Raw genomic sequence first — 24,909 nt, 5'->3', positions numbered from 1 at the left:
TAGATATAAGCAATGTTTATCATAAAAAACCCACCTTAGTAAGTTTGCCAATCTCGAGCTCGTCCGCTTTGTCAGAAATCTCCAGGCCTGCCGGCGTCTCTACAATACATTAAAAAATGTCTTAATTAATGAACAGGGTGTTAGTGTGGCTGATTTGCGTGCTGCACGTCAGTCATTACAGCACTTTAACTGAAGTAATCCAAGTTATTTCAGACGCATGCCAGCTTGCACTCACTGTAGATCACCACGTTGACTGGATATTCTGCGATGTCTGCAACCACCACCATGCAGGTGAAAGTGCGCTGGTCAGTCAGCTTGGCTGCAGAAAGCAGCAGGCTGGAGTTTGCGCCCATGCTGACGCGACCCTTGTATTCATCAGTGGCGCTGATTGAGACATCCTGGTCTTTCTGCTTGACCAGCAGGTCTCCCGAAAGTCCCGCTCCTTTGTCCTAGAGAGCAGAGCAGAGTGCACTTGATACATGTCTGTCACACATGGCATTGACTCCCAGTTCCAATAAGAAGCGCACAGCGTTTTTGTTCCACTCTGTTCATACAGTGTCATGCGGAGGGACAGATGGGCGGCCTAATGGACACTGGCACTCAGACTGGGCATGGTTCAGACGTGATAAGTGGGTGTCAGACGGAGATCACCATGTTGAATCTATTGACCTTCAGTGTGACTTACATATTTCCATTTAGTTATCATGATGTCTTCTGCTTTCATGGCTCCGATGTTGCAGGGGATCTCGAATGTCTCCCCATACAGGCCGATAACAGTCTCCAAACCGCTGACTGCGAAAGAGAAAAAAAGAGAAACTTTCAATTACTTCCTCAGAGGGGCCGCTCTGGTCAGCTCCAACACAGCGTGATATTCTTCGAGGGAAAATTGAAATCCGTTATTATTCTGAATGCTTAAGTCGTCCCTTCTTTCTGTACATATTTGACTGCCATTTATCAGGACCACTTAGTGTTCACTAAGAACAGCAGTTTCTATGGAGTTCTGATCATTTTACAGCCCCCGTGGTAAAAAAAAAAAAACCAACCTGAAAAACCTCGCCTGTCCTAAATTTCTTTAAAAACATTGCCATGGAGACCAAGTGCTTGAGAGGGGGGGATGGGAGGAGGGTGGCAGCAGAAGAGTCTCAATGGGCTGCGGTGAGGGGTTAGAGCCAGAGGGCTCCAGGGAAGAAGAGGCTGCCACGGCCCGACTGAAAATGAGCCGCTGCTCAGTTTTTGGTATTCAGATTCACATTTCAGTCCTCTCTGGGTTCAGGCTGAGTTAATGCAGGAGTGGGCGTGTGGAGACAAAAAAAATCTGACAGCTAAAAATCCAAAACAGCTCATCAGCTGCTCAGCAAAGTGTAAGAGCGCAAAGCAGCGGCCAAACCCTATTCCATTTGTTGAATCGGGGACAAATAATGTTCGTCGATTTTACAGGATAAGTGCAAAACAATGTGTGCATTCAACCCTGAAATTGTGCGATTGTATTCACGCACAACAAAACTGCTGCAAACTGTAATGTCCTTTCTGCACTGCAACTAAAGTTTTAGTCTCACGTTCCCTCCGAGCTCCACGGACATTTAAAGGTTTCCTCAGAAGTGGTGCAAAGACGGGGCGGCAAATTCATTTGCTGTGTGCGTGATACTCATTTGAATCCCGTTTGAATGAAAGTAAATACTTCTACTATGGTTACCATTGTCTACATCAGGGCGGGGTAACAACTGGGACCATTGAGGCGAAATGGCAGAGCGGCTTGTGATGTCAGGATGAGCACACATGTTCTGCTTCCTACTCCGTCTGTTTTGTTTTCCCACAAGTTAAACCCCCTCCTGTCAAGTGTCATTTTCACATCAAGACAATGAGACACGTTCCTAAATGGCTGGTACTCTTATAATGTTGTCACAACTCACAAAACAATATCAAACCGTTAGCCTCAACTAAACACAGTCTGCCGTCCTCCTGACACTGAACAACTTCCCACTCCCGACACATGTCAGTCATCTTTATGAGGTGTCGGCTCTGAAACAACATCGAGCCCGACGCTGAACTAACCAGAGCCAGTAACGCCTGTCAGGAAAGCCAATACAGCAAGAGGATGACAAACAACAGACAATTTAATAATGTGATTTTCTACGGAGCATGTCCTGCTGTATGTTCAGCTCTGATGCAGTTTCTTTTGAATTTGTTTCCTGTCAGTTTTGTTACTAATGCGACTGCCCTGCCCTGTGGCCACTAGTCTCATATTAAAGTGAGAGTTCCACATTTGGGAAATCTACTTATTTCTTTTGGGGAGAGTAAGATGAGAAGAACGATATCACTCGAGTGTCTGTTAGATTTGAAGCCGGATAGCTTAGCCTCGCTTAAAGACAGCGAGCCTGACTCTGTGCAAAGGTTACACAATTCACCAGCCAGCACCTCTAACGCTCCCTCATACATTGTGCTATATCCCATTTGTTTGATCTGTACAAAACATGTAAAACATCAAAAAAAAAAAAAGGGTTTTCAGGACCAGGCTGGTTGTTTCATTGTATCCAATATTCATGCTAAGCTAAGCTAGCAGTCTCCTGACAGTACTAAACATATATGAGTGTGGTATCGATCTTCTCATGCAACACTCGACTAAAAAAGCAAGACGGTGTCTGTCCAAAAATGTCTTTCCCCTTAATATCTACAATAGCTTAACCTATCACGGGCTGCTTCATGCACATTCATTCACAAGTAGAATGCCCCATTTTACAATCTTTGTATATTTTGTTCAAAACAGGAAAAGTGGATATAATCAAACAAAAGGACTGAACTAAATAACCGTTTTTAGTGTTTGCTAATTCACTATGACATCCATTTAGAGCTAGATTGATGGATGCAAAAACACGAGGAGTTACCCATACAGAGACCAGGAAACAAAAATACACAGAGAAGAGAACAACATGACTTTAAACATGCATTAGATAAAGCTGTGGTGATGACTGTAATCAGTTTTTTTAAAGCTTTATCTGTGAGCATCGAAGCAATGTAACACACAATAAAAACCTATTAGACACAGATCGTGCTGCACGTCACCCACATAGATACAATTCCTGCATTTAAATAAGGCTCAGCGACATTTAATAGTGACAGCAAGGGATGAAAACAAACCTCACCACATTTCAACTGCTGACAGTTTCACCAGGAATTCTTCATCAAACACAGGGATAAGCTGTCACTTGTCAACCGCAGCACAATTAAAACCATCTCCTGCATTGATTCCTCTTATTATCCATGATTTGCCACACCTACAGCCTGCTCCTTTCACATCATGAAGTGAATTCAAAGGATTACAAGCTTCTTTAGAATCAAGTCAAGATTTGATCGGCCTCAATAAGTCATTTTGCTTACATTGCATTCCGGTATTCACGAGTATGCCATAATGGCTCTTTACTTAATCATTTGATGAAATCTATGTAATTGTCTACGGACAGCAAATGTGCTGTAAATGTGTGCCTGCATTTCACAGAGTCTTAGTCACATCGAGATATTGGCAACTGGGTATGCATCAGTCCCAGCCACCTGAAATGGGTGATGCAGATTACTGGTGCAAACACAGTATGCTAATGTGGCCGTCCAACACTCCCTTGTTCCGTCTTTCTAATGTAAATCTAATGAAACTGACTCTCATGCTTGAATGTGCTTTAGCTACACGTGCAGGTTTGTAGTCGCGGCATAAAAGATTGCACACGCTGGGGCGGAAAATGGAGACTTTGTGAATCTATTAGGAGGTTGAGTTAATGAGCTCTCTGTGCAGGACATGGACACATGTTTTGCATATGTGTCAAATCCAATGATAACTCATATTTGGAGTTACTTTACAGTGCCAAAAATAATCTGTCAGTATAGATTATGTGTCACACCTGGGTACGTCGGTGCCAGAATACTCGAATGGTCGAGGAGCCGTCCAAACTGTTAGAAAGTAGCTGGCATCGGAGTCCACGCGTTTCCCCAGCGTTGAGCCCCAAACTTCTCAGGAAAGTCCTGCACAACCTGCTCTGCTGAATCTTACAATTGTTAAGTAACGAGAGCCAAATATATTCGGGTTACGTTGCAAGCACCGCAGGGCTGGAAAGGTTATCGCACTTCCTGTATAATAGACTCCTTACATTTCAAATTCAAATCGGCAGTTTTGAATATTTAAATAAAGCTGTGTTCAGCCTCTCTGAGAACTTCATAAGAGTCCGTATGAAGGAAAAGGCTCTATCGGTGCAGATTACACTCTTACACAATGAGAATAAATCGCACATGTTGAGTTACAGAAGACAAAGCTCCTGCTGCTTACTGAGATAAGGTAATCCTTCGCCACAAAAGTAGGTGAACAGTGTGACTTTACATTGACAAACACACATGCACGCACACTATGCATCGCTTCTACAAGTTGTCTATATGATGAGGGAGCAATGGATATAAACAGTCGGACCCTTGTGTTTTGTTGCGATTGGCTTTACTTCCAGATACTCTGCAAAATATTAATAGTAATCATAATTGTAATTTCTTTCCTTTTTTAAAAACTGTTAATGCTAATCACAGAGACAGATCACATGAAAACCCATTGTATTTAACCATGTTTTAAAGCTGGGCTTTCTGAAACTGCAATCTGACGTTTTTCTTTGCAGACTTCTGAAACAGGTTTAGATACAATTCTAATAAAACTATTAAAAGTATTGTAAAATCAAGCTTAACGATGTTATTTAAGATGAAGACGACTCTGGGTCTCCAATCAGCAGATGGGGGTTAAGCAACACTATATTCCGTCGCACTAAATCTGTGTCTTTTCAAATCATTTATTGGCACTTATGTCCTCTGAACCCAAAATACAATAGTGTAGCTAGGTTTGATGTGAATTTCTCTATACTAGAAAAAAAAAAAAGAGTTCTCACACTGGTCAGAAATAATTGCTAATATTTTGGTGCGGGTAAATCAAGTAAGAGGCGAGTGACAGAGACAGGAGGCAGCACCACAGGAGACACTTTCATGTTCCTGATTAAGGCGCCTCTATCCCTGAGAAGAGACAGGTGACGACAGCTCAGATATAAACCCGCCAGGGAAATCAGCTACCGCCCCACACTAGTATCTATATCCCTGTTTTGCAACCTTACCCCTCCCGTTTGTGTGTGTGGGTGTGTTTGTGCACAAGTCAACATCCAAAAGAAAACGGAGGCACAAACGTATTAAGAGCTGAAAATGAGGATTGTGCAGTGAATGGAGATCCCATGGTGCATGTCCACAAAGACTTGATGGCAAATAGTCTCTCTTCAGAAGTGGTTCAGCGGTGAGGGAGCAGACAGAACCACTTCAACTAGATCGCTAATACTTGAGGAAAGGCGAGATTCTTATAGTGAACGGCGCTTGCATAAAGAGCGAGAAATCAAAGAAAAGCTAACCCTCTGTGACATTCTTCTGCTCGTCCTTGTCTTTTCTTAAATAATTAAACAAGTGCTGAAAAGAGGAGAGATCAGAGATTCAATAAGCCCAACTTTCTCATTATTTGCCGACAAGAAAAATAGAAGGACTGCTGTCAAATGGAAAGGTGCGGAATGTTTCGGAAACAATTGCTCCGTCTACCAGCAGGTTCCCCGAAGCGTCCTTGTGGCCATTTAATAGGCTGATATATGAGCTCTATAGGCTGCTGTTTAGTCAGCTCACACCCTTAGTTCATATTTCACCATGAAAAGCACACGACTGTATTCGAACAGTCTGCCGACGTGTTCCAGACCAGCTTGCTGAACAGGGTTTTTACTTAAAAGATATCGAACAACATCCTCACTACCTCCGTCCATCTCTGTCTCGAGGGAAGGGGTGTACTCATGTCAATGATGGATAACTGACAGCACACTTACACAACATTCCTTTCACACAGTTTCTCTTCATGTTGCAGGCTGAACCACGGAGGCCCCATTGCAAACGTCAACATTGTGTGCTCTATAATTTAGCTTTTCCCGACTAGTGTAATTGCCTGTCAGTGTTTTTATGGCGTAAATCTAAGGGCATCAGCTCGTATTTTTTACCCGACTGTCGAGAGCTGTTCGGCAAAAAAACACTATCGCCCATATAGCTGAGTGACTCTATCTTTGACGCATGTAATGAGGACGCATGCACAACAAAGTGGTCCTGTATGTTCTGTTCTGTATGTTGCGGTGAAAGAAGGGTGGTGGTAGTATTTCCCCAAACCATTAGGCCTCTCTCGCTTTTATGTGCAGGCTGTAAGCTTGTTTAGCTATGGTAGCAGCATCTTGTGACGACAACGTTGGTCTGTCAGTAAATTGGTTTGTTTAAATTTGGTGTTTTGAGTGAATCTTGACAGTGCACAGACAGTCACGGTTCCTACATGATGAACCCTAATCCCTTTGATGATCCCTTAGCTTTTCATCTAAGGATAGCATTAAGCTCAAAGCAAAGCCGTGCCAAGGAATAACCTGAAGGAGCTCGTCGAGTCTTATAATCTTAGTCAGTCGTCCTTCAAATTGCTGCTGATTTGAGCTGCAACAAGCAGTTCTTATTCATAAATCTGCCGTTGTTTTTCTCAATTAATCGGTTTGTCTAAGAAATACCAGAAATCGCACATTCATAGAGCCAAAGGTGACGTCTTCACCCTTCAGCAACCAACAGTCCAAAACCCAAAGAGATTCAGTTTATTATCACCTATGACAAAAAAAACAGCAAACCAGAGAATATTTGGTATTTCTGCTTGACAAATGACTGCAATGATTTAATGATTATTGAAATAGTTGCTGAATAATTGTTGAAAATAGTTTCAGCTCTGGTGTTGATGATGTTGATGAAGCGGCCTAAATGCAGCAGGCACGAGTTTGTGGAAGTACTTTGGGGTCGACAAGAGCCGCATTGTGTGAAATGAGTCGGTGACGTGGAGATTTCAAGCCATTTTACAAGCCTCGTTTTTTTTTTTTGCTACACCATCTGTTCCAGAAAGCTTTCCAGCACCCTAAAAATGTCTGCCTGCACCTCTTTGACCTTCAGAAGGGTGAGAATCAATCAGAAAAGAAGGTCCCTTTATGGACGGAAACACTTGGGACAAAGGTTTCATTTTGTGCAACGTTACCCACAGGCTCCATCTGCAGTCCAGCTCAACCATTCTTTGTTTTGAGTGTTTTTAAGGTCCTGCAGATTCTTATCTAGAAGTTTCATAAGAAACATTGCTACGAGTACAACCTATTTATTAGTTTTATGGCGTAGAAGAGTGTGTGATTAATAAAAGTGAAAAATATTGGAAGGGGAAATTATTCTAGATAATTACCATCAAAATGAAACCACGGTGACATCTTTAAATGTCCTGCTTTGTCTGATCATCAGTCCAACACCAAATATATTGTGTTAATGAGCAGAAAATATAGAGAATGTTTGGAGTTTTTGCTTGAAAATCACTGTCAAAATAGTTATCGTTAATCACTAAATCTACTTCTCTATGATTGACTTGTTTTTTTTGTGTCAAAAACAGGACAACCAGACTAGAATAAAATAAAAAGCTCTCATACTTTCCCAGTTTACACTGAGCAGAGCCATGTTTGTCACCTCAGGGCAAAGCGAGCCTGTGTGCTGCTGAGGAGAATGGACAGCAAATGGAGAATGATGTACAACACACGAATATGATTAGTCTGAGTATATTAAGCATAATGGCTCCACTCCTTCACCCCGGCAGCATCAGCACATTTTGTAGAGCACTGTGCGACCAAACCAACAATAGTATTCATGCTCTGCAAACTCATGCTAATGCTGCATGTTACTCAGGAAAATAAGGCAAAAACTGTAATGTGTATGTAGGTGGTTTTCACAAAACATAAGAACACAAAAGCGCAGAGGAGTAATGCTCACCGAAATAGCCCTCATCAGTGCTCTCTATGCATCTTTTTTACTTCAATATACCTGAGCAATGAATAGCCTAAGCTGCTTTACACTCTCCCTTCCCGAGATATAGAATGTGGTTTCCAGTGTGAAGTGTCTCGAGAGACTGAGGGTGAGAGATAGCTCTCTCCCCCTCACGCTAAAGGCAACAATGTTCATTTGCCGCATCATGTGTGGTCAACAGACACCTACAGACGACATCAGGCGGGAACAGGGCTAATGCATTGCCTGCAGACCCACCTGTCGGGTTCCCATTGTTGCCTCGTAACTAGAAAAAAAAAAACATGCTGGCTTCATTTCCTCTGGTTTCAGACTAGTCTGGAGAAGGGCCTTCAGTACCTGTGCAGACCTGCCTCTGAGGGATCAGGTTGCTGCTTCCGCCTCTCGTCGGGGATTGAGACGAAGAAGGAGAGAAGGGCTCAAGGAGGAGGAAAAGATCTATTTTGCCTTCAGGTGTTTCAAGCCACTTGTGTACTCGACGGCAGCTTCCCTAAAGAAATGCCACGTTGTTACAGATACATCTTTCATATCATAAATCCTTGATTCTCAATGCAGGTTTTAAAGAGCCTCAAAACATATTTTTTAATCAGCTTCTTTCTACGACTGATAGCGTCTTACATGAAAACAAGATTTTCTGCCAAAGTTAATCCAGCTTTGCTTATTTCACGTGTTTTGTTTTTCTCTATGATTAGTTGGCTGGTTTGAAGAGGGTGAGGCTTAGTTGGAAAATGAGATATCACATACCTCTGTGCACCAATCCCAATTCAGCGATATTTGAATCACAATGTGATGACAGAGGCAGATCAGCTGAGTTGTTGACTGTTAAATCCTTCTTCTTTTTTTTGCCGGATTGCATAGCAGGAGGTAATTCAAGCGAGAGACCTGAGTGCACAATACGTCATAACTTGTTTGGTTCCACCTCTTCGATTTCCTACAATTCCCAGAATACCTGCTGACAATCCCCAGACAACAGGTGGAACCTCTTTTGCATCAGCTGTGGGTTATTCGTGTGTAGGTGAAGACAATAAAAACACTGGAATAATAAGCCCAAAGGGAGTAGTGAGTCCTCAAAACACAGGGTGTCTTGTGACCAAATTGCATTCTGGTCCTTTAAGGACGCTGTCCGAGTGACTCACCGCTTTATTGTCTGCATTGGTTTGAGAAAGTGTGATTCTGAGGGACTGGTATCAAAATGTTGATGTATTAGAATGTTTTCCGTTTCGTTTAGGCTTCAGTGGAAAAATATCTCAACATGATGACACGTCTGTGTTTGACTCGCTATGTAAGGTAATGACAAAAAATACAGTGCCAAGCCACAAGATAGACCACCGACTGCCAGGTAGATTGCCAAACCCTTGTCCCATTAGCGTCTCCCTGGAGAGATTGCTCTCATAATGTTCCAACAACACGCAGAAAATATGTGCAATCTCAATTTCTGCACTTTTCCGTGCCTACTCTGACTGACTAACATCGACTGGCATTTAAGCCTTGAAGCTGGATAAAAAACACAACATAAAGATTTACAGAATATAGGGAAAAATCTGAAAAAAGAAAATTCAAGAACCTCTTGCATTTTTCCCTTTGATTAGCAAGTGAGTTTAATGTGAGATTTTAAAAGGGAACCATTGTCAAGAGTATTTAATAAATTATGTTCAAGTTCGTTTAAATAACTGTCTCACTCTAAAGATGCAGACGGCACAATCAAAGCAGACAATGTGGCTTTGATTTGGCTTAAATTGTTCTGCAAAACTAGAGCTAATATCTAGAGGGGAAAGTTTCTGTTGGTACTGGAAGTAATGGGAGCATAAGTAAATGTTACCACAAGGCTTAAAGACGTATGTATACACAATTATACACATATTTATATAGTGTATCTGCCAGAAAGTATCTAATGCTTTGCCTCTGCACATTATTGGCAGTATCACAGAGTCATTTTGTTACATTTTTTCTCTCAGCGAGACAGATGGCAAAGATCACATTACAAGAAGGGTGATTATCACTCTAAATGACTTGCCATAAGGTTTCCTCGAAATTGATCTTGTGGCACGATCATTAGTCTTTCAAATGTTCTCCTCTTTACACTCGACCACACGAGCCTTCGTAAAAACCCTCTTAAATACTGTCATAAATTGCGTAAGCATGCGAGCTGCCCAAGTGCGGGGACTGCTCTTAAGACAGCAGCCTGCTGCCGGAGTGATCGGGTGCTAAGTGCACTCAGACATCACGTCCATTATATCGTGAATTATGTATTTGAAGGGCGCAGGCCAGGGGACCGGAGGGGAGAAGTGCTTGTGAGGTGCCTGTGGGTAGACTTGGGGCAGATCACAGGAGAGCTCACAGTCCTGACTCCAAGCGTCCGCCAACAACTCCCATTAACGATGTGCCATTAAAGGCAACATTAGGCCATTAACAAAGCGCAACCACACCGCTTACTACTTATCCATTAACCCGTCCTAATGCAGCGCGGTGCCTAACATTTTGGCAATTAGTTCATTTTCCTGTTTCAGGAAGAGCGGACATTAACCCAACCATAGGCTATGAATGAACAAGATTGATTTTCCAAATTCCCGGTCGGTACCTGAGACTATAGGGGGAAGCTAATGGATTCCCATGTCTAGACTGTGTGCCATGATGGCCGTGTTTCTCAGGTAAGAATTTTCAAAAAAACTCCACCTCCCCAAGGACAAAGCAGAATCAAGTATATACTGTGTCTTTGTGTTAATATACAAACAAAGACATGTAATTCTCCACCTTTCTTCTGTGAAAAGAAACTGAGTTCAACTGATATTCAATACTCTTTTCACTTCCATACCTAAAAGCACCAAAGCAAGGACGCCTATCAAATTTGCTTATGAGTTCATATCAAATGCTGCTTTTGTGTCTATATCGAACCTGGCACCTATTCACTTTGTATCCAGTCAGTTTAGACGCGTGATTAGAAACCACTCATTCATTCTTAATTATTGCTGAGTCATTTCAATGTGATAACTTTCTCATATGCCAAAGAGGCTTCAAACCATATTATGCTGGAGGATCCCACAAGCGTTATTGAATTTGTCCTGCTCGCCCGTGCCTAATGATGAGCTTGCATCCACGCGCAACAACTCTGCCTGCAATCGCAGAGGCTTTGAATCAAAGTTTACTTCGAGGAGGTACTTTAGGGGCTAAAGTTGAGCTCCTAAAGAAACTTGGTTGAGTGCTTAACAACGTTTCAGCAGCACTGATAGAGCACACTTTACGAGAGTCCTTACAAGAAAATAACACATTCCATCAACTGCAGCTCGGATTCATGTCTGTAGTGTGGGATTTTAGTGTATCCAACTGCACTCGCAGCATTTTAGGTGCATGCATCTGAGTTCGGCCTTAAAGCCGGTATATGATCACATGGTTCAATGGTTTCCAAACGTTAATGCTGAGTTTGAGATTATGAGGCACAGATCAATGCACAGAGAGGGTAGGACTTGCTGTTTGAAAACTCTATTTACAGCCGATGTAATTACAATCACATAGCCGTTTCCTCCAGCAATCACTGGGATGTATAATCAAGCCAATTAAGGCTGAAAAAAATGCAGTCACACTGATAATGAAATAAATGTTTACAGCCTAATAAAATAAATGTAAGGGTTACAGAGGTGCAGCAGATGGTGTGACGCTCCAGACGGGAGCCTCTAAAAGTGAGAAACGCTTCTCACTAATGAATATAGTGCCCTTTGAATTACTGACGAGTTTGAACTGATACTCATAAATCGAAGTCCATGAGGTGAATCTTCAAGTTCTTATAACCTTTTCCGTTCCCCCCCCCCCCCCACCCTGTGCAGCTACATGCGTTAATAGGCCGCTTTCAAATATTCCTGACACATTCAAAACAACCTTCTTGACATCAAAGTGCTTGTCGTTTCGGCAAGTCTCTTCAAGAGGTATCACATCAGACGGGAGGTTTCAGTTTTATGCATACACTCCGTAAAACTGCGAGCCTCGCTTGCCTGAAGCAACTGGGGCTACTAGAGCGGGACTGACTTCCAGGATGTCCGATTATAGATTGGACATCGTTTGTAATCAGTTATAGTTATAGCCTAAAGGGTCCTCGGCACGAACGTCATACAGCAAAAGAGAGAGAGTCTGGTACTGTAACGATTAACCGATTACAAAATGAATCCATTAGCAGAAAGTAGTCAAAAAAATGTCGATATGTTTCTGTCATTTATCAAGCAAAAATAGCAAACATAACGCTGAATCCAACTTTTAAAGTTGAATGATTTCTCTCTTTTGTATGCTCTTTGTCAGACAAGCCGAGCAATTTAAGGAATTTAATTAAATTTTCATACCTAGAGATGAATTAGTTAAGAGAAAAAAGGATAATCAACAGCTCGTTTTGTATTCAATTGATCAATTACAGTCCTAGCTCATTACAAAACCCTCTTGCTCAACATTGGTGACTAATGAAGATTTTGCACTGATTAATAAAATATAATCAAATCATAATTGTTTGAATAATTGTTCGGTCTTGGAAATGTCAGACCCTCTTGCTACCTTTCTCTGTTTTATATCATTTGGACTGTTGGCCAGATTTGCACACGTCACTTTGGGCTCTGGCAACATGTGAAGGGCATTTCCTCTATATTTTCTGACAGAAATGACAGCTGAATCTGTAATGATAATGATAGTTAGTTGCAGCCAAGACCCATGCCACACCCTCCTGCTCCACATATTATATATGCGAACAGACAAAGCACTACAGCAGGGTAGGTTGAAACATCCACTGCACCATCAGACTAAAAGCATCATCATACTGGTAGAAAATTCCGTCGAATTAGATTATGTTTTTTATTTTTAAACATTACCCCAGCCAGCAGCTGTACACATCCCACTATTTACCCCGACTGTAATAAGCTCTTTGTTCAAGTACTTGCATGTCTGTCTCCACCACAAGTGCTCCCTTTCCTGGAAGCGTGGCCCCGCCCTGTCCTTGCCCCCTGCGCCCCCATAAATAGGAAATCCTTTGAACATATGCGGCACATTGGGCCCGGGGGAGCACTTGTGTTTACTATTATACTATCTGTATGAACATATTACGGTTGCAGGTGCCTGAGGATACCAATCAAACCTGCTGCCACAACAAAGCCCCCTGTTGACGGTAAAAGGCAGCCTTGTCCACACAGCAGCCCTGACCGGAGCGGTGGAGAAAGGGTGGGATGAACTCGCCCAGAGCCCATCACTTCCCTACGCGGGTGAACAAGAAAGCATCGACTCATCGATCTTAAAGTTTCCCTCCCCCGACACAAAATGGATGATTAGTGGAAATATGTGCAATAGTTGTAGTATTGTCTCAATGTACTGCACAGCACCTACTTTGCCGTATCAATAATGCATGCCTTGTGACCCTGTAAACAACAGAAAATATTAACAGGTAGATATTTCCATTTGTTAATCAGATGGCTTTGTGTAGCTTTCATCACTGGTAATTGCCGCGGCGAGGCTGGTACTTTCGCATTAGTTGAGCAAGGAGTCATGTATGCTGTTGTGTGCACTCATAATGACAGGCCTGACCTTCTAACCCTTCACTGTGAAACAGAGCAGGCAATGCTCCCCATTCTAAATAAGCCAAACAGCCTGGTTGGTCTTAAGAGGGCATGACGGTTTCAAATTGTGTCCTGCTTTAGCTTCTGGCTCCGGGGGGGTCCTAAAGCCTCTGCTGGCTAAACAGAGCAGAGAGCGATGGGAGGAATACGTGGAATGCAGATAATACATACAAAGGATTATGTACCTGCTTGCACATCAAATCTGTGTGGTTTCACATTTAATACCCATGAACCAACGTCTGCTTTGATGGCAGTGCTGTGAAAGGTTGGAGATTAACGTGCGCTGTCCCACCACTGAGTCTTTCTGTGACTTTAGGACGTTCAGATTTACGTGGCGGGATAACCGCCGATATTATTCGGCTGAAAGGCTTTACCAGTGTAAACTCCACTGGCGCCAGGCTGGTTTTTCTGTACGATGAATTTGTTTGTTTATGTGAAATAAATGAACTTGTGTCCGAAAGACAATTTATCTTTCAAAGAAAGGTCACTTTAAGTGATATCTTACTTTCTCTAAAGACACATAACAGATAGAAATGTCAATCTTGCGCTTTTGTTTCTGTCTTTTGTTTCTGTAAAATGAGATAACCCCTCTCAGTTTATGTCATTACACATATGTCACTGTCGTCTTGGGTAGGCGGGTCCTTTTAAGGCATGATAATTTCATTAGTAGTGGCTATTGCATTTTCTTCTTCCTCTATGACATGAGGGGAAGCCATAAATCAGGGTAAGTGCTTTTAACCATCCACTCTGGCGTCGCATATCTCCCAGTCTGTGGCCCAGCCAGAACAAAAGCACAAGAAGCCCTGCAGATCTAACTGATAGTGAGCAGCACACAAACACAAAATCTGTCAATGAGCACCTCTGAGAGATGTCTACAAAATATCTACAATATGGCCTCGTGAGCTCGGGGGGTAAAACATCTCCATGGGACTGCTCTGCACAGACTATCCCCCCTCCAAGCAAACTGAGTCAACACGCTGTTCAGAAAGTTCCCTGGAGCAACGAGCCGCTTCGACTGCGGGGTCAGACAAAAATGCAGGAGCTCGGGGGGCAACGGCTCCTCTGAAAGTACAGAAAGGGCTATAAATTACAACAGAACAAAAGGATTGCTGATAAATAAGGACATTTGCTGTGATATTAAACAACAACAACAACAACAAAAGACATAGTGGTAGAAACTACACACGTATTTGGAAATACGCCATGCAAATGTATTTCTAGCCACGCTATCGTATGGAGCTACAGATGGCAAATGTCGGTGGTTTGGGCGACCACTTTGTTCCACACTGAATATCTCGACAACTGCTTGTTGGATTGCGTTGAAGCTCGGCACAGACTAGAGCTGTGGAGTCAATTGTTTGATTAAGAGATCAACAGAAAATGAATAAGTAATTATTTTGATATTTAATGAATCATCACTTTCAGTACAGACATTCATGGGCTCTCCTCAGGATGAATTTTAATTTCTTCAGGGACCCCTTACCTTTCCCTGTAGTGCTTCTTCGGGTCACAATTTTAATTTGTCCGAGACGTTAATGACCAAATAACTGCAAAAATAATGGCTTTCTCGTCATACTCGTCTGCACTCAAGTTTTTAGTGTCTTCCGAATCAGCAAATGTTGGCATGCTAAATGGTTAAACCACGACGATGATTAACATCATACCTGCTAAACATCAGCGTGATGGCACTATCACTGTGAGCATGTTAGCATGCTGTGCATCTAGTCTTGTTTTATAGCTCATTAGAACTTCTCGGCAGAAGGAGGAAACAAAAAGATGTACAAACTGAGCAAGAGGAGAACCAATCGCATCTAAAAACAAACTTCTTCGCCGCCTTCTCTTACGTGTTCAGTTGTTAATATTAAGAACATGCATATTCGCAGATGTAATGACCTGAGATATGGAAATGCAATGAACACAAGACATTACCGAGGACGATAAGACATATATTCATTCAAGCATGGTATCAGAGGACATGGCAGCCTGAGCAAGAAAGGTGACAATTATTAGAACCCCCAGTGGGAGATATCACTGGGTGAACAAATGACAAGCGGTGGCTGTGATATCCTCTTGGTTTGGTGTGTCCGTTGGTGTTGGCTCTGTTTATACATGAGCGTGCTGTGGCAGTGAGACAGGTAACCCTCACATTTCCTCAGAAAAGAGCACCGACACTCACTAAAAAAAAGTCTCTTTTCAGTGTCAGTTTCTTTGCTGTGTGACCAGACCCTGCACGAAATGAAATCACTATCGTTACATGAGGAAATGATGCGTCATCTCTTCCTGTATCCACTACTTGCATGTGGGGGGAAATGAATGAAAGTATAATGGGTTATGGCATCTTCATTACTCAAAATTAAACCCTGCAAAGTTCATTTAACAATGTCCTCACTCTAGACAAGACAGGCACTGTAATAAAGCAACTTTATATGGCAAGAGCCTGCTTGTGAGTGTACTATTAAACGCTCCTGCTTTTTATTTTGCGTCCACCATGCCGTCGAGACACGGTGATATAAGAGTCGTGCGCGCTGTTTTCCTGTGCCAAGAGTATAAGTCAGTGCAAAATCCTGTGTCTAAAATGCACCAGCGGGATGTGTAATGCATTGAGATTCTCCCCGGGAACACAGGGCTACTTGACCTCTTAAGACACCCCATTAGAAAATGAAGTAATGCATCTAATTAACAGACAAGCATCTCTTCACCTTGCTTGTAAGGTCTGGCAGGAGAAGAGCTGAATACTTAAGAGCAAAGAAGAGTGTCTTATCATAAAACATCCAACACCTCCACAAGTCATTTGACTAGTTAGTACGAAATCTGATGTTGAATCCGAGGACGAACTGCTGCTCTTTCTGATGATTTTTTGCTCACAAGATTGTTTAGATACAAGGATTACCTTTCTCCTCACTTCATCGTGGTTTTTCCAAGAAGTTGCACACAAGAACGTGGCCCTGGGGCCAGAGTGGAAGTCTAAGTTTTCAAGGTCTGGAATGTGAAAAGGTCTTTCATCCAAAGGGGAGTGGGGGGGGGAGATTACTGACTGATGTACAGTTTAGAGCGAGCAACGCTCCCAAACAGGGTCCAATAATAACCTACATTTTAATGAATATATAGAGTAAACATGTTCTCTGGAGCATCAGTGGGTTGTTACAACAACATCCAAAGAATATTACAATACTGCTGTTTGTCTATTACTTTTAGGTTAGTATTTCAACTGTTTAACTAAAGGATAAACGGTTGACATAATTAGTTAAAAGTATTATATAATTGTTTTATCTGGTTGCTAATGTGCTAATTTTGGCTAATCATTTAAATGGCCTATCCATTATTTTTGGCTATATGACCTGTACATTAATTTTAGGTAAATATTTTAGGTAAATATAATGTGAATCTCTTAAAGGGCCAGTGTGTAGGATTTGAAAGCATCTATTGGTGAGTCTACAACCATTCCTATTTTCAGGGGATCCGCATCACATCAATTGGGAATCTAATAAATAGAGCAGCTTGAAATCCAGTAAAAGAGTAAAGCAATTTTTTTTTTTTTTTTAAAGATAACTACCATTGTAAGAAAAACACGATGATTTAAAATTTCAAGGCCGGCATCCAGCATGTGAGAATAGACGTGGGCTTTCCTCCCCATCCCATGAGCCTATTGTAGACCTCCATAAAAGGTTCAAGGGTAGTCCCAAGTGTATTGATATACGGATGACCCAGAGCAGACGAGCCAACCATTTAATCTTCTATCTTTTTCACACTTAGGCCCTAACAGAATGCCAGGCTTTTAATTCAAATCAGAGATATCCTCTTCCTATCCCCGGTAAAGGGAATCTCCCTGAATGAGAACTCCTGTCTCCGGCAAGTTCAGCCGAAGCGGTATGTAATCAAAGATAGCTCCGGGCACTCGCAGACTGCCGCAGTAGTCTATGAGGGGAGAATCGTGGACATCAACACAACACAAAGAAACAGCTTTTAAAATGGCGAGAATGTGAATACCGAGGTCAAATGGAGACACAAGACTGTTCTGTTGAGTCCTGAAGGCAGTGCGTAACGGGGAACCGCACAATGTTTCATCAATGAAACACTGCTACACAGCGTCTGAATGAATAGAGAGAATTCTCAGCATTGCGGACGAGCTTTTGGCCCAACAGAGGATGATTCAGAAAGGAATGGAAGACAAAACTCCATGTCACTTTACGAGTTGGCCCCAGGCTCCAAATGGATGTTTCACCTTTTGTACAAAAGCTGTGTCAACCCGCCTGACTTCCATGATACTCAGACAAAGTCAGAAGAAAGGCCTGACGCACTGGCAATCTCCTGTCTTGCCACTTGAGCCCCATAAATAGGCAGAGATAATGATTTTATGGCAGCGGAGGCATAAATATCAGAGGTTCACTACGAACCCCCCTCATGGGTCAGTAAGAGCCCCTGCTGCTGACGCTCTGCTGTCAGTGGTGGGAAAAGGGTCTTTGTCTTCCCCTAATCTAGAATACACATTTTAATGAGAAAAAGAAGTTCATTAAATGTAATTTACAAAAACAAAAGCAACATAAGCACCCGCCCTCTTGACTTTTCACAGGCCCCTTCACGGTATTCCTTAAATATTCTCTGAGGTCGAAGGATTAACATCACAGTTAATGGAGAGCGCTCAAAGAATTCATTAAAACAGAGCAATGACTCTAAAGGAGAATTTGAACAAAGATCCAGGCCCTGCTAGAGATGGGTGTGGCCCCGGGGCTTTTCATATGGAGGAGAAACCCCCACCCCACCCAGTCAGGTTGCACATGTGAAGTGCAGGGAGAGGCAGCAGCTACTCTGTGCCCTCTCCGAGGGGTGTGTGCTGTTCCATATTAATGACAAAGAGAGGAGCGGGAGCAAGAAGTCGCTATCATACACTCATTTGTTAAAAAAAGAGCCAGCATCACAATACAGTCGGCGGGAGTCCACAGGAAATCCAGTGAAAGCGGGGGGCTGCGTCAATGACAAAAGAGAGAAACAACCTCACTTTTTGTCCCAGAGACAAGGGCTGCCCAATCTCAGAGTGCTGTTGGGCTTTCACCAAAACCAAGGATACCTTCATGCATTTCAATAGGGGTATTCCTGCATAAAGAACGAAGCACTACTGCCTAGCACAGTCATCCCTCTCCTGTTGTTAAGCCTTTCTTTACAGCTGAAACAATAGAACTCTGGTCCCTCCCCTTGGATAACAAATAAACCATTATTTTGCACGGCAGAGCGAGAAACCTGTGTGTACAATGAGGAAAGTGAGAAAATGGCCGAAGCGTAAACTGAGATTTTAGTCTGTTTGGTAAAACACTGCGGTGCTTTCACTCACTTTACAATAATCACGCCTCAGTTTAACCATGTAAAGTGTGAAACGGCACGTATGAAAAGTCAACAAAGGGCCCAGTTCAACCGGCCTTCCTTAACCTGGCTGGGCTGAATAGGCCATTTTAGTCGAGATTATGATAATTAAATATATCTCACACTCGGGCTCTAAAAGTGGGGCAAACCAGTCACCAAAGTGTAATTAAGATTCACTTGCTGCTGTTTTACAGATAATTGTGTGCGTAAAACTGTCACAGGCGAACAAAGGGCCCTTTTCTCATTGAGTCATTGCCTCGGAGTGATTGCTTTTGCCACACAAGTCCTTTCATTTTCTCAAGGCAAAAGCGCTCGTACATCTCCCTGCTCGGTGAGTCCGGCAAAGAGGGAATTGCTCCCTCTGACATGTAGGAAACTCAGCATGTTCATGTGGTAGCTCATATTTCTCACTACATCTAATCTAAAGGTGAAGTTGGATTTAGTGATGAGACTTTTGGAGCAAAAGTCTATGCAACATTTTTAGAGCTTTAGCCTTAAAACGACTCCCTCTAAAAGTTATAATCGAGTGAACAATGAGGCGAAAACTGCCACAGTTTAGCTCAATGTGAGTGACGGTAACAAACTGGTTTTTCAACAACTGCACACATGCAAGAATCATAATGAGACAGTCGGCCTCTTCGCGGCCCTGAAAACCTCCCCCAACTCCTCCACCTGTTCAGTGTCCTGGTGGGACAACCCACTGTGTGATGGCGGACAGACCTAGAGAAATCCCTTTTACATGACTATATTCAAGTGTGTTACCTCAGAATTACAGTTTTGTCCAATTGTACTCTGGTTTGCACAATCTAGGACCATTTGTTTGTCTGTTCAATTCACGGTCTACAGTATCTGAGCAGCTAGCACACCATATGGTCCAGATGCATATGTTATAAGCATCATTTCTCTGGGGGCGAGCTGATGCAGCGGCCTAATTTCTTGTGAATTGTGGTATCCACAGATTTGTCCGGTTAAATGATCGAAGCTTGTATGGAATTTCCGAGTTGCACTAAAAACCTGCTCTTGTGCAGCATCGAAGACTATGTAACCGCCATGTTTTAATTTCATCATAACTTCAGGTTATTTTTAGTTATACGTCACCCGTAGCTTCCTCTTTATCTTTATTCATCAGTGATTTAAAGCTGAAGTTACCATGTCGTTAATTAAGCCTGAGCCCCACATCCCAGCTATAAAGCGCTGCTGCCAGGGGTGCTAGTAGGAATCCTGCCACCCCCCGCTGGGAAGTGACACTGGGCTCCCCACCCTAATGCTGCTTTAATTTACAGTACAACCTCGCCCATGAAAGTGTCCACCCCCCTATTTTCTCCATCAACAGCACATGTGCTTAGATTTCCGCTGATTTCATATTCCGATCAAGGCTTGAGGAAGAAATAATACATTTGGGGCTATTTTAGGCGTTCTAATTCTGAGAAGTATGAGGAACGATGGATTAATAGGAGCTCTGTTTCCTTTGTTAGTTTAAGATCTTTTGCACAAACATGATAATCAAATCTTTAAATGCTGCAGATTTTCATACTACCTCATGTTTTTCCTCAATTACTCAGACAGTTAAACTTGATTACACGATTTGATTAAGTTCTGGAGCTAGCCATTTGCAAAATCCGATCAGGAAGCAACTAAACTATTTTAAGAGAGTAAGTATTAAAGCGATAGCACCAAGGAAAGACACAGCATTTCTATTCAAAGCCATGATTCGGCTGAGTTGCCATACTTCTCATGAATGCATCTGAATTTTGCATGAAGGGGATACAATACAAGTCACAGATACATCTCTTTTCAAAGAAGAAACAACCACAAGCAGTCTTCAAACATCAAACGGAAAGCACTTAGAAACAAGACGAGACGTGCACACGCACGCAAATACATAGTTGTACACAATCTCCCGTCTAACTCAAGTGTACAATTAAAGCCGTTCTTTCCTGTTCCTGTGCATTAACATCACGACATTCACGAGGCAGGTCTGGACATAACCTAGTTAAAGATGAAAGAAGGGAGACAGAATCTATCTCAGGTGAAATTGGGTGACCCCCGCAAGAGATTAGTCCATTAGCAAAAAGGAGAGCCCCACTCGCTTGACAAGTAATACCAGCTGTGACACCGAGCAATGCCTGTCTGTTCAGGCGGGGGTGAGGGAGGGAGGGGGGGGGGGGGGGGGGGTGGTGGTGGTGGGGGAAGGGTGGAGACAAGGTAGTGAACAAAAAAAACAGATGCATCTTTCTGACTGTTTGTTCTAAGAGTTATTCAGCGCTCTGTTTTTCTGTTCTAGCCATTGCTCGGCCTTCACCGACGAAGCCCCGGGAGCTGTTATTTTTTTCCATCAGTTCAAATATAATAAACGCACGCCTGGTTTTTTTTTTTATTACAAGCATCGATGCAGTTTTTATTGCAAATCCCAAACTCAATAAAGCCTTTCAGTCAGATTTTTTAGCCGGTATTGAGCAAATTGAAGAATCGCAAACATCTGTGTTTTGTAACAGCCCAAGAGAAACCTTCAGTTTTTGCGAGACTGACCATCTGTTGTGTAGGCAAACACACACACACACACACACATGTTTCAACCATCACTTCAGGCAGCATGCCAACTAAACACACTGCTGTGTTGGACGACCATAAAGTCTAACCTCATTACCAACTCAGTGCACTCTCCTCCTGTCTCAAGCACACAGCACTGCAGCGGCACAGCGGTGTAAAAACACCTTAAAAGGGCCATTCATTTCCTCTCAAATAAACCACCTGAGCCTGACTGATAGGTGCTGCATGGTGTTAATTTTCAACAACAGGCGCCACCGGGGTGTGACGAGGGAGTACAGTGAGATCAACCTCTCCACCCCTCTCCTTTCCAAGGGAGTACTTTGAGCTCCTCTGCAGCTTTGCTTAATGGCCTGGCTGAGTGATGTGAGCACATGGTGCTGCTACCTGTTGGCCTGACAGAGCAGACAACAATGAAGCCTGGAGAAAGGCAGTCACACCTTCTGCACATGAAACACCGAGCATAAAAGTAGGTCTAAGAGTTGTTCAATAAAAGAAGCATACATTGTCCAAATTTGAAATAACACCACTTAATGGCAGGGTTGCTGCATTCACATCGCACCCAATGAACCTTATTTATTTGCTTGGACAAACCATTACAACTGTTCACATCCACAATGAATCCAATCCTGCATGCAATTACTAGTGGGAGACTGTCAGGAGCACTCCCCCCCCCTCCCCAGCCAACAGGCAGCCCATAATTACAATAATTCAGACAGGATGTAAACGCAGCATCATTCTGCTCAACAGCCTGGTTAACAGAAATAAATCACATAAGAATGAGGCATCATGATGACATCATGGCATGAGCACATGTGAGGACTGGGTGAGGATGACTACCTCACTGCCTGCCTCTCCCATCATGTGGGGGGGTGGTGGGGGGGGGCAAACAAAAAAAGGGTGGCACAATGGACACAATTTCATCTCGCATAAGCCGTTTATACACACAAAACTTTTATAGATATGACCAGAAATGTAATAAAACATGTACTGAGGTGAATTAAGTTAAAAGAAACTGCTTGGTCTTATTTATCTGGACTTTATTTCATGCATTATAATTAGATGTAGATTTTCTTTTTATATAATCTAACACAATTGCCATGGATACTAATGACCACTGCATTATATGTGGCATATGGTGGTTTATAGCAATAAACAACAATAAGAGAATAATTTTTCATGACTTGTAATACAAAATACAGAAAGGACTATTCTCGCATAAATTCATACGCAAACCATATCCACATAAATTGAGCATCCATGACTAGATACTTGATACGAGTAACATGAACTATATTACAGCTCACTAACTTAAAACCAAAAAATACACGAGGGTCACTGCTCCACTTCTCCCCGGGAAATGTGATCGATAACCCAGGCTGAAGTTTCGGTAGCACCTGCGTGTGACTGCTGGGACTTTCCCCCTCTCATGTAGGCTGATCTGCGGCTACAGTGCACGGGCGAACCCCGCGTGAACGCCACCGCTGCCCGGATATTGGGACAAAAGCTTACCTTGACGGAGGAGCGTGGCGAAGAGGAGGGCACGCACGCAGCTGGCGGACAACAAGTGCATCCTTGCGGGTCTCTCAGATCCTCGGTCGGCTGCTTGTTTCGGAGGTTTGTTAAACCACTTGGTGGAGTTTTCTTTTTCTTTCTTTTTAAGGTGGATTAAACTCAAATGGTCCTCGCGAGCCCCTGTTGCTGGTGTTCAGTTCGGATGTTCTTCTCTCAACGTGGCATGTGCTCGCCAATTCGCTCTCACATCAGTGCAGTAGGAACAGGTAATTGCGAGGAGCGCACAGACGAGCACGAGGGCGGGGGATACTGTCTGCAGCTCCGCCTCCCCCTCCCCCCCCGCCACCATCCTCCCACACACAAGTTCACCCACCCCTTTTCTTAGACCCCCCCTCCTCCCTTTCACACCCTTTACTCTCATCTTCAACTCCTCTTCCTTCCCCCCATCCTTCCCTCTTTCCAACATGCACCCTCACTCTGTATTCAAGGACACGCACACACACACACAAACACACACACACACACACATTCACACACACACACACACACACACACACACACACACACACACACACACTCACACACTCAGGGAGAAACATTCAATCAAGCTGCATCTCAGACTTGTTTCATGCAGAGGTGCAATAAATACTCGAATCCTAAACCTGCATTTAAAACTTAACTGACATAAAAGTACATATTAGTACTTGAGCTTAGGGTCTAGAAAAGCACTTTACAAAAATTATTATTATTATTATTATTATTATTGTTCTCCTTCTTCTTTGTATTAGTAGTATAGTATAGTTGTACATATTTGCATTGACATGTATTTAGCAGTAATCTCAAAATTATTTTCTGAATGAATCAATGGGAAGATCAGTTGGTCTATTAAATGTCAGAAAAACAGCAAACTCTCATATTTGAGAAGCTGGATCCAAAGGATGTATCATTTCTGCTTTTAAACAATTAATCAATTCTGTCTAAAGTTGCAGATTACTTGTTCCAGATGAGCTGAACGATTGCCTTCCTCCTCAATTCAATATCAGTTCAATGTCAAAAAGCTATACACGTGAGAGAAGTTGACATTTAGAATTTTTCATTTTTTTCATTCGCTATTTTTACCTGACGACAGTGACATTTGATGAGCTTATCAGAGTGAGAAATCTGCATCTGGCAAAGTAACTTGTAGTACCCACATCCATCACATAAAGGCAGTGAAGTATACCAAGTACAGCGTCTACATCTGAAGTGTAGAAAAAGTAGATGTCTGCCAAGATTGAGAGTGACAGAAGCTCAAAATTGTACTTACAGTAACTGCTGTAACTGAGTAAATGTAAATGCTACTTTCCACCTCTGCTGTCTCCAACATGCACACACACACACACACACACTTCCAGATGCATGCCCGTATACATACACACACACACTGAGGTATACTTTCAACAGCCCCCGCTCCAGACTTGAGGCAACACATGACTTTGTGCCTCACAGGCAGAGGACAGGAGGTTCATGGTAAAGCAGGCTATAGGATGTGGGTCCAAGGTTAATTATAATGAGGAAATTTCCACATAAATAATTTAGCTGTAATTAATTATTCAAATCCTTTCTCACATCTTCTTTCTTTTCATTTATTTCACAGAGCACATTCAAGAGCAGTGCCACAGTAATTAATATCCATACAATAACTGTGTTCATAATTAGGATTGATGTGAGTGCTTTGGCACTGACTTCTCTACACGTGCATTCGTTTAAGGCTCTGTGTAATCTCATAGGTGTCTGTATTTACGTGCATGTCGTGGTTTCAAGTCGTGGTTTGCCGTGTGATGACAATTAGATCGTGACGATAGATGAGGGCTGTTTTCTGTTCCACGCTCTAAAACGGTCATAGCAGTGACACTCTCATCGAGTCTATTTCAGAAGTTGGTAAAAATAACACCAGAGCAAGTAAAATGTCATTTAAACCACACTCGCTGCAAATAAAATGATTTACTCCTGTGCTGTAACTGCATGATCATGCTTGTCTGATCAC

General features: G+C 42.6%; 1 protein-coding gene across 4 annotated transcripts in view; it reads right to left on the bottom strand.

The window, feature by feature from the left end:
- The window catches only part of LOC116397782 (CD166 antigen homolog), a 31,553-nt gene extending 8,380 nt beyond the window's left edge, over positions 1-23,173 (bottom strand). For all 4 annotated transcript variants that reach the window (XM_031873579.1, XM_031873580.1, XM_031873581.1 and 1 more), the window contains exons 1-4: positions 22,881-23,173; positions 686-792; positions 236-449; positions 35-99 (exon numbers count right to left, since the gene is read on the bottom strand). In XM_031873579.1, the coding sequence (XP_031729439.1) occupies positions 35-99; positions 236-449; positions 686-792; positions 22,881-22,941 (447 nt within the window). In that variant the 5' untranslated portion in view covers positions 22,942-23,173. The remainder of the gene's footprint in view (positions 1-34; positions 100-235; positions 450-685; positions 793-22,880) is intronic.
- Positions 23,174-24,909: the final 1,736 nt, after the last annotated feature.

The sequence above is a fragment of the Anarrhichthys ocellatus genome, unplaced genomic scaffold (genome assembly GCF_004355925.1).
Source record: "Anarrhichthys ocellatus isolate YVR2014 unplaced genomic scaffold, GSC_Weel_1.0 scaffold72, whole genome shotgun sequence".
In the NCBI taxonomy this organism is placed as follows: domain Eukaryota; kingdom Metazoa; phylum Chordata; class Actinopteri; order Perciformes; family Anarhichadidae; genus Anarrhichthys; species Anarrhichthys ocellatus.
The sequence above is the reverse complement of the archived record's forward strand: the minus strand, read 5'-3'. Positions and strand labels throughout refer to the sequence as shown.